The sequence below is a fragment of the Pleurodeles waltl genome, chromosome 1_1 (genome assembly GCF_031143425.1).
Source record: "Pleurodeles waltl isolate 20211129_DDA chromosome 1_1, aPleWal1.hap1.20221129, whole genome shotgun sequence".
NCBI classification, from domain to species: Eukaryota; Metazoa; Chordata; class Amphibia; order Caudata; family Salamandridae; genus Pleurodeles; species Pleurodeles waltl.
In genome coordinates this window covers 408,325,814-408,335,878 of record NC_090436.1, presented here as the reverse complement: position 1 = coordinate 408,335,878, position 10,065 = coordinate 408,325,814, and the positions used below count along the sequence as shown (strand labels likewise).

The 10,065-nt window shown below is 43.8% G+C and overlaps 1 protein-coding gene across 1 annotated transcript in view; it reads left to right on the top strand.

The window, feature by feature from the left end:
- Positions 1 to 10,065, top strand: part of POLK (DNA polymerase kappa) — a 505,299-nt gene continuing 495,234 nt past the window's right edge. The window contains exon 1 of the mRNA XM_069223734.1: positions 1 to 120. Within this exon, the coding sequence (XP_069079835.1) occupies positions 99 to 120 (22 nt within the window). The 5' untranslated portion in view covers positions 1 to 98. The remainder of the gene's footprint in view (positions 121 to 10,065) is intronic.

Here is a 10,065-nt window from a genome sequence, read left to right as displayed (position 1 = left end):
GCCTAGATAGATGGAAGAAGGCGGGCAAAAGAAAGAGACAGGAGGCGATGCTTTGTATTCATTAAAGGGTGTGCAGCACTAAGTGCCATTAGAGTTTCATGGCATTTTCCTGTCCCACGGGTAAGGGAACCAGTCGTGACATTCTGTGAGACTGCTAGCGTGCCTAGGGTGTTCCCAACTTGTGTTGCACGTACTGTGTGCGTGCGCGGGGCCGGTGGCTATGCTTCCGGGTTCCAACTTCCAAGCAGCTTTGCTGGTCTTACCTCTTTTTTTGGTTTCGTGTCGCCTTCGCTCTTTAATTTCTCTTCGGGAATTTAATTTAGCCGAACAGAAAGACTCATGATGACAGAATACTCGCGAAATAAGTAAAGCCGTGTTTTACATCTAGTTTGTGAATTATTCCTTTCTATTCACACTTTCTGACTTTACTGACTTATGTTGTAGACTATTGTTTTGACACCTAAAATACACCCTGTCGATTTATGCGAGTCTTCTTACTGCTTTTAGGTACTGTGCTGTTGAACCTGTGAAGAGAAAGGCACACCACGGGCAGGAAGATAAATGCCAACATATCTAACTGCTGCACAGTACATTTAAGTGGACATCTTACTGCAGATATCGGAGTTACTGGCGCTAGTATACACTGCATGATTCTACTTGCTGGTGGTATATGCTAGCGAGGTTAAGCCTGGCCACAGTAGTCATTTATGTCATGCGATTTATTTCTCACGATGCCATGTCAGTCATTATATCTGGTGTTAAAACCTGGAAAAAACATACCTCTAGCCAATCACAGAACGCTGGCATGTGTAGCCTATTCCTCTATTAGCACGATTAATGCTTTCCTCTGAAAACATGTTCTTTACTATATTTGGTTCAATAACTTTCAAATACAATTATACTGGTTAGACCTACTATAGCCAATTAAAAGGTGTTTTTTGAAAAAAACTACACTAAAGAATTTTGTATAAAAAAATGATCGTGCATTAAAATAGATCCTAGGCAGGCTATTCGGGGTTTTCCAGAGCCCCATAGCATCTACTCCCGTTCATAGTCAATTTTATTTCACTGACTATGTTTTACCAGCAAGGTGGGATCTACCCCATTTGTCCTATCTGGTATAGGTTAATATGTGAAATTATCTATCTTTAAAATTAATCCTGTTTGCTAGAATAACATGTAAACGTAAATCAAAGGAGAAACCCATGCATATCATATGAATAAACATCTTATATATTATCTTCATTCTGGTTACAAAGGAGAAAATCATCTGGTGTTCCTTGGTAATACTAACCACCACTTTACACCATCACACACATATTTAAACACACTAAAACAAGGCGAGGCAAGCACTCAATATATGGTGCTAACCTAAACAGGGGAAAACATGATCTGTAGGCAACTGGAGGTGGGAGCCATGTGCTCATACCATGTCCGATTGTATAGTCTCTACAAGATGAATAGGAGAATAAAACTGATGTGTAAATTAACATCTGTAAAGTGGATTCACTGTCTATTGCTGAACGAAATAATGAGAGCCATAACATTTACATCACAATTAATTTAAGTCTCTGTGACATGCTATCTATGTAAAACAATAGAGTGGGTTATTAGTTCTTCAGAGGCTATCGCAGGATAGCAAGACATTAAGGTGTTTAGGGCCACATGTACAAAGCTTTTAAGAGGCCGCAAACAGTCTGATTCGCAAAATCAGACAGTTTGCAACCGCAAAAAAATCTTTTTGGTATGTACCAATGCAAAATTGCAATTCAGTAACATTTAACCAAATCACAATTTGGCTTTGCGATCAGTATATTATGAAGGGGCGTTTTTAGGCCATCCCTTCCTAATACCGAATCACAGTGGTATGTATAAAAGTTTTTCAGCTGAAGTGCGGTCGCAAAACATTCTCAAGTTACCACCAATTTCAAATTGGTGGTAACTAACTCCCAAATGAGAAGAGGTCCCCAGGGACCCCTTCCTCCTTAATGATTGTAAAATCATTTTTTAAGAACAGGCAGTGGTCCTATGGACCACTGCCTGCTTTAAAAAATGAAAGGAAAACTTGTCATTTTTGTTTTTTAAACCCATCCCATTTTCCTTTAAAGAAAACGGGCTGCATCTTAAAAAAAGATTGCTTTATTTAAAATCAATCACAGATATGGTGGTATGTTGACCCCAGCAGGCCATCATCCCTGCGATTTTTGTGATCCCCAAGGGGTCGCAAAGCAAAACCTACCTCATGAATATTAATGAGGTAGGTCTATTTGCGACCCACTGGAAATGCAAATGAAACAAAAATAGTTTTTTACATTTGAAATTGCGATTCACGTGAAATCGCCATTAGGAACACGCAATTTTAAACGTTCGTACATGTGGCCTTTTGAGTCTGGCACCATCTGAGTCTCAGTCATCTAAAGGGTGTAAATTATCCATACTATATGTTCTGTGTATGCTTGAGTAATAATATTCGAGGGACCGGCTGGTCCATAGCAGCAGTAGTCACAGGCAATATAGATAGGTATTAGACTCGGAGGATGCCTAGTACTGAAGTAGAGGGATTGGCAGTGAATAGGCCTTTATAATAAAAAAAAACACCCGTCATTAGTCCTGGGTTGTTTGGGGCTTGTTGATTATGGCAATAAAAACATCAGTAGTATTAAGTTCCTCCCTCATACCTGGCCTATGATGTCCTCTTATGAGTAACACCCATTTGGATCCTCCCGGTCTCCACTTTTGCCGGAGAACTGGGAGTGACACGCTCTCTACCACTCCGTCAGTGTATCACAGCGTCAGCACGTGACACTATGCGAAATCAGGGCGCTGACCCAGCGCACAACCAAATATTGTTACAAAGCACCGCCATTGGACACTAAAACATCAGCGTGCAACATAGATGAGTATGCTATTTTCACTTGTAAACACATGTTTTGATGTAATGTTTTTGCAGTCAAATGGTATGACTGACAACTTAATCATATTTCAAAGGAACTAAGCATGTTACTGTTGGAGTGCGCCACTTTGGAAACTAGAATGTTAGCCTACTATTGTGCGAAAATAACCACAGTACATCCTATTTGCGTATAAACAACTGGTGCAGTGATGTGTTTTCTGCAGTTAGTATCTGACTGATAACTTGTTTGTATATAGGGGGAGGTACATTTTTAGCAAACAAAAGATTTAAGATGTGATGTAAGTCATAGTATCAAAACCCATAGTTAACGGTTAGTTCAAGGATTGTTTATTCAAGGAATGGTGCGAAAATACTCCTGGATATTACTGTTGTTGTATGAGGGTTGAGACTAGTACCCAGTAGCTAGAAAGGGTACCACAGATACTGTGGCATGGAATCTACACCAAAACAAAATGAATGCCTCTTTCATGGGCAAGTGGTTATGTGGGAGTATACTGGGCTAGTTTAGTGAATACCGTGTGATGACTACCTAGTAAAGTAATGCAACAGGTTAGCTCCTATGTATGTGCTTCAGGACATACTCCTATTTCATAGAACTGTCAATGATTTCTATATTTCAGATACATGAATCTTTGTGATTGAAACGAAGAAGGAACATTTGCGCTTTTAGAAGTAATATTTTACTATATGAAACAATGTTACTGCAACTCCTTATTCAAACTATCTGTTTGTTTATATGTGGTGAATCTATGTATCCACTTCTGTGCCTTAAACAATAATCTGCATTTCATGTTATTATGACTAGAGTCATCCGTTTTAGTCATCCATCTCAGGATAATTGTGTGGTGTTGTTCATTGAAGCCTGCAACCAGATTAGTGGTTAGGTTATGACATTTTATGCTCAATACGTATTTCAGTATTTTGATCATAAGTTTTCTTGTAGTCGTCCCTTTGCATTTAAGTCCACAAGCACACTGGAGCTGGTAAACTGTATTGTTGCAATTGGTAAAACAATGATATTCCAATTGTTTTTTGTAACCCAATATCCAAAGTCTAGCAGGATATGGTTTGAGTGAAATTGCTAGAGTTTCTGCATGGATGGTTGTCCAGTGGGTTTTGGAAGATTGTGTTGGCCACTAGAATTAGTTTGTTGGGAGTGCTTGTATACTGCTGGTTTTGTGTACCCTCCTTTAAATGTAAAAAGTGGATGTTGTAGGCACTGGTCAGTAGTTGTGAGAATACACCAATTTGTATGGTAGACTGTTCTAATGTATTACATAATGTTGAAAAGATAGTAACACAAGTCATGCTATTGTGGTTTGTTTTTAATAAGTCTCCAGGACTCTCTTCAAGGCTCTGTTAGTTGTGCTCCTGGGATAACCCAGTTCTTCCTTTCTTTTGCTCAAACCTTTTGCACAATCATCAATACTATAGCAATTCCTACAGATCCTTAAGAATTAGCCCATGGGAGGGTTTTCACATAATGGACTGGATGATGGCTTTCAAAGCTGAGGTTGGAGTTCCGATCTGTTGATTTGGGAAAGATCATGGTATGTAATTTACTCTTCTTTGCTATAATTCTGAAATCAAGAAAAGTTAGTTAATTTCTGCTCATGATTATGATAAATCCTAAGAGAGGATCCTTAGTATTCAATCAGTTTTGGAAATTCTCTGCACTGCTTTCATCTCTCTCCCAAATAATAAGAAGTTCATCAATATATTGTCACCATTCTTTGATGTTGCTACCAAAAGGATCAGAGCGATGATGATTTATGGTGTGTTAAAAATTTTGTATGTAAAGATTAGCGAGACTCATGGGTTTGAAGGGGGGGGCATGACAAGCCCATACTGGTTCCAACATATCTGTAGGAAGATGTCATCTTCAAATTGAAAATAATGTAGAAAATCTTAAAAAGAATCATCCTTGAATATACAAAAACAGACTCAATGGGAGTGTGGTAAGCCTGTTCATATGCACATAGCAATTCCTTTATTGTACACCTTGCAGCCACTTGGGGGATGCTGGTGTATAATGCTTCCATTTCAAGGGATACAAACAACTGATTTTCATGACTGAAGTCCAATTCTTTAATGACATTCTAAGTCTCTTTAGTGCCCTTTAGAAAGAATAGCATACTTTTTAACTTGCACTCATGGTAAATATGTACAAACTAAGCCAGTGTTTCCAAACAAAACCTGTTCTTGTGTACTGTTTGTCTCCTAGGGTGTTGTCTTGTTCTTATGTATTTTTGTTTGGGCAAAGAAATACGGAATTCTGGATTGTTCCATAAGCAGGAAGTTACCTTCCAGCTTAGATATACAGTGAGACGCTGGGTAGGCAGCTCACTCCAAACCCTAGTCACCTACAGACATCCCCTGTTTAGGTGAACACCAGATACTGAGCACATTGTTTAGCACATGTCATTTAAGTGTATGTTTTGACATGTTTGTGGTGGTGTGAAACAGTGGGAGGTGTTAGCAAGGAACACCACAATATATTCTCCCCTTTTTCAGCAGAACTAAGATAATATATGTTGTTGTTTGTTACTATAACATATGTGTTAAACCATCTTTACGGTATAGAATGCAGCAAACTGGCTAAATTTGAAAGGTCGGTCATTTCACATATTCTTCTACACCATTTGGGTGGAACCCAAACAGTGTAGATCCCCCCTTGCAGAGGGATCAAGTAGATACAGATTAAATCTCAGTGATGTTTTCCCATAAGAACAGAACATGTTGACCTTTTCTTAGGGACGAGGAAGGTATTCTAATAACTACAATTCATCCCATTTCCTCTAACCCTTTAAACTTTGTGTAAGATAGGATCCGGCCTTAATAAAATTAAATTATTCATCAAGTTTTTGAACAAATCCACATTCATCTACACCCTTTCACTCATCTATAAACACTAGGGGCCTGATTCACAAATGGCCTCCATAATCATGGCAGAGGCTCCGCAGTCATGACAGAGTGTCCACCATGAGAAATCTCATAGTGGAGATTCCGCCACAGGTGCTGAGACTCCACCATGATTGCGGGACCTCCACCATGCGTCCAGAGGCCCTTTTGAGAATCGGGCCCTAGATCTCAACTAAGAGATCTTGACAAGCCAACTAAGCGTTCTTAGCCTACTGGTTTATCCAAGGAAAGTTTTAAATGTAGGATTATGATGAGACTCTGCCTTCATCAGGGCCAATTTGATTGCAAGACCAGATACTCCTTTTAAACTTGCTTGCTTTACTTTCAATAGCAGCCAAAAATAGCTACTCAACTACATATTACAGAACCCACTAAGAGCTACATATTCAGTGTTATGTTATTTAGTGGTTTTTCAGGACATTCCCAGTGCGTTTTGTGAGGGAGAGAGACAGCAGACAGTTGTACCAGAGATATGAGAGGATATTAAAGATAGAATCACCACAGTATTGTGGCAAGAAGAACAAGAAGAGCGCTTAAGAATATAGAATGGCATACCTGAGGGAGTAAGGGAATCAGATGAGAGCAAGAATGCAAAGACGCAGTATAAGAAAGGTAGAAGGAAAGGATAGATTACTGGAATGCAAGAAGAAGGTAAGGAGATGAAGTTGATGTAGGGTAAGCACAAGCCATGCTAGCTCATTGGTCTGTTTCCAGGGGCAAGTTGACAGGACAGAGGAGTTGAGATAGAGCAGAGTTTATTAATTAGAAGTGATGAAAGTAGCAAAAGCAGGAGCCAAGAGTGAGGAAGAAATAGGAGGCTCACTAGATCATGAAGCTTATAGAGAGGTGAGACTACAGGAGCCAGGGGAGACATGGATAACAATATTCTGTAAGTCACACTGTTAAGCAAGAAGAAGAGTGCAGTTGTTAGATGATTTTAGGATGGTTAGAGATGCATGAATCTGAACATTTTTTATATGCAAATAGCCTTGTGTCACATTTCCAGAGAGGGAGTGCTGATTTTAATCACGGATGGGGGATTATGAGGGGTAAATTGTGGGCTCCAATCCAATACTGAAGAATAAACATCTGATAGAGACTTCTAGCTGCAGCTTCCTTACCTTAGCATTCCCTGCCGTCAGCTTCGAATCTGGAATTGTTCTGCTGAGCAGTACCCTGCGCGCGCCGTCGGGTGGCGTTGTTCAGATCCGCGTGCATTGACCAGCTCCGCGTGCGTCGTCAGCGTCGTTGGAGCCGTCTATGACGTCACGGTTGTCTATATAGACGCCGTCTCGGCGCGCGTATGTCAGTTCTTTTCCTTCCGTGCCGGTTAAGCGCAGTTCCGGAAAGAGCTACCCTTCTGTGGACCGTTGATGTTCCGAGCGCGGTTCCGTGTCTTCCCTCTTTTCCAGGGACCAGATCGACCCCCGCTCAGATTAAAGAATTTTACGAGGCCATGCGTCTCGTTTTTGAGCGGGCTCCATCCTTGGATGGGTCTTCGGGCCCCGTGGGGTCAGCAAGGGCCCCTTCGGATTCGGCGGCTTCAGCCTCGGCACCCTTGGGGACCCAAGGATCCGATATCGGATCCGGACCGGCGCCGGTCCCTCACAGTCGACCTCCTCCGGTGCCGGGTCCGACGTCGGCGATTCTGCCACTGGCGCCCACCGGTGGTAGCCCCATCCTTATTCCGGATGATCCAGAGCAACGTCGTACGACATTGACTCCGACTTCAACGCAGCTAATTCGGCCCAGATCATTGTCTGAGCATTATTTAAATCAGCCAGACGCAGGAGAGGAATGGGAGGGGTCTGAGGACCCTTTAGAATGTGGCTTGCAACTGGACACGTCTCCAGATGCTGGTATGCTCTCTCCTCCTAATGTGGCTACAGAGGAGGGTGCTTCATTTGCTATGGTGGTGCGTAGGGCAGCTGAGGTCTTGGACCTAGATTTGCCTACGGTGCCAGTCAGGACGAATATCTTGACAGAAGTGCTTCAACCGGGGGTGACAACATCAGAGCCAATCTTGCCCTTCAATGAGGCTCTTACAGACGTCCTTCTGGGTACATGGTCCAAACCCAGCACAGGGGCTCCTGTGAATAGGGCTGTCGGCAGCCGCCATAGACCCGCTCCGAGCGAAGTGACCCTAGTTTCCTGACTCAACACCCCACTCCTGAGAGCTTGGTTGTCCAAGCATCTACTTCCCGTGGTGCCTTCCCTTCCGCTCCCCCGGATAGGGAATCCAAGAGGCTGTACCAGCTTGGGAAGAAGATGCTTTCTTCCACCAGCCTGGCATTGAGGTCCGTAAACACCTCTTGCCTATTGAGCTGTTATTCCCATGCTTTATGGGATACGGTGGCACAGGTGCTGCCCCAGGTCCCAGAGGGCGTGCAGGACACTCTCACCCAGGCTGTCAAGGATGGGAGAGATGCAGCCAAGTTTACGATCAGGTGTGGTTTGGACAAGACCGACTCGCTGGGCAGAGCGATTTCATCGTCAGTGGCCCTACGTCGCCACGCCTGGCTACATTCAACTGGTTTCTCAGGGGATGTCATGTCAAGCTTGATGGACATGTCCTTTGATGGCGCTCGTTACCACAAACTGTATGGGGTTCACCAATGATGTGGAGCTCTGTTCACAAGAGATTATCCGTGGGCTCCTAGACCTCGCTAGGTGTAAAAAATGCGCAGTGTGGGTGCTGTGTAGAGTGAGTTAGGTGGGGGAATTTCCTTTTATGGACTAGGTGGTCTCACATACTATATAGTGTCATGCTTCATCATTTGACCACCCAGCCCCACCCAGGTAGGATAGTACCACCTGGGCGGACTCAACCTCGCCGTTAAAAGAATGGAAGGGAGTGCGTAAATGTATTTTATCTGGAGATGATGGGATCCAGCTAAACTAAGGGAATATAAAAACACCTAGGATGTTACCTGTGTGTGGTCTACACTTTTAATAGTGGTATCTGCTGGTGTAACTAAAAACAAGGGCGGGACACCTCGGTGAGAATGAGGACTCACTGGGTCGCCTCTCTAAGAGTTGTCCGACATGTTTCTGCTCTCTTCTATGAGCCATGGAAGGTCTGGGGGCATTCTTCAGGGCCTAGGATCCCTAACCGTCATGCACGGTGAAGATAGATGAGCCTCCCCTCAAAAGAGGGGGCACAAATATTTAATAAATTTGATATAAAGGGACTACCTCGCGGAGGCCACCACACAGCCCCCCTCCACTGCGCCTAAGCCCTCCTAGTATGGTTCTGCAGGATCACGTCTGTCCGGTTGGAGGGAGGATTCAATTTCATCTCCCTCACTGGCTTTCCATCACAACAGACAAGTGGGCCCTGCAGATTAAACGGAAGGGCTACTCCCTTCCCTTCCAGTCTTTTCCTCCTTCTATCCCTCCGACAAAGGAATGGCTGATGGAGGACCACCTGGTTTTGCTCTGCGAGGAAGTTACGGCTCTCTTGGCCAAGGGAGCCATAGAAAGCATCCCGATATCAGAAGTAGGCAGTAGTTGTTATTCCCGCTACTTTCTGATTCCCAAAAAGAACAAAGGCCTTCGCCCTATCTTGGTACATCGATCTATTCCTCAAGAAGGAGAAATTCAAGATGCTCACTCTTGCTGAGGTTTTGTCTGCCCTAGACCAAGGAGACTGGATGGTAGCGTTGGATTTGCAGGATGCTTATTTCCATATCCCTATCCTGCCAGCCCACAGGTGTTACCTGCGGTTCAAGGTGGGCCACGAGCACTTTCAGTTTACAGTGCTTCCTTTCGGTCTCACCAGTGCCCCTCGGGTGTTCACAAAGGTGATGACTGTGGTGGCAGCTCATCTGCGCAGGTCAGGGATTTCAGTCTTTCCCTACCTAGACGAATGGCAGCTGAAGGCTCCTACGCCCCAGGCTCTCGTCACCCATCTCCAGACGACGGCGGACCTCCTGCATTCGCTGGGGTTCACTATAAACGTGCTGACGTCACGCCTGACTCCCTCTCAGAAGCTCACTTTCATTGGAGCTGTTCTGGACACAGTGCAGTATCGGGCCTATCCTCCCGAACAGCGGGTCCAGGATATTCAGGTTATGATACCGATGTTTCGGCCTCTATCCTGGATTTCGGGGAGACAGACTCTGAGGCTGTTGGATTCATGGCTTCCTGCATCCTATTGGTCAAGCATGCCAGATGGCGCATGAGGGCTCTGCAGTGGGACCTGAAGTTCCAATGGGCACAGCATCAGG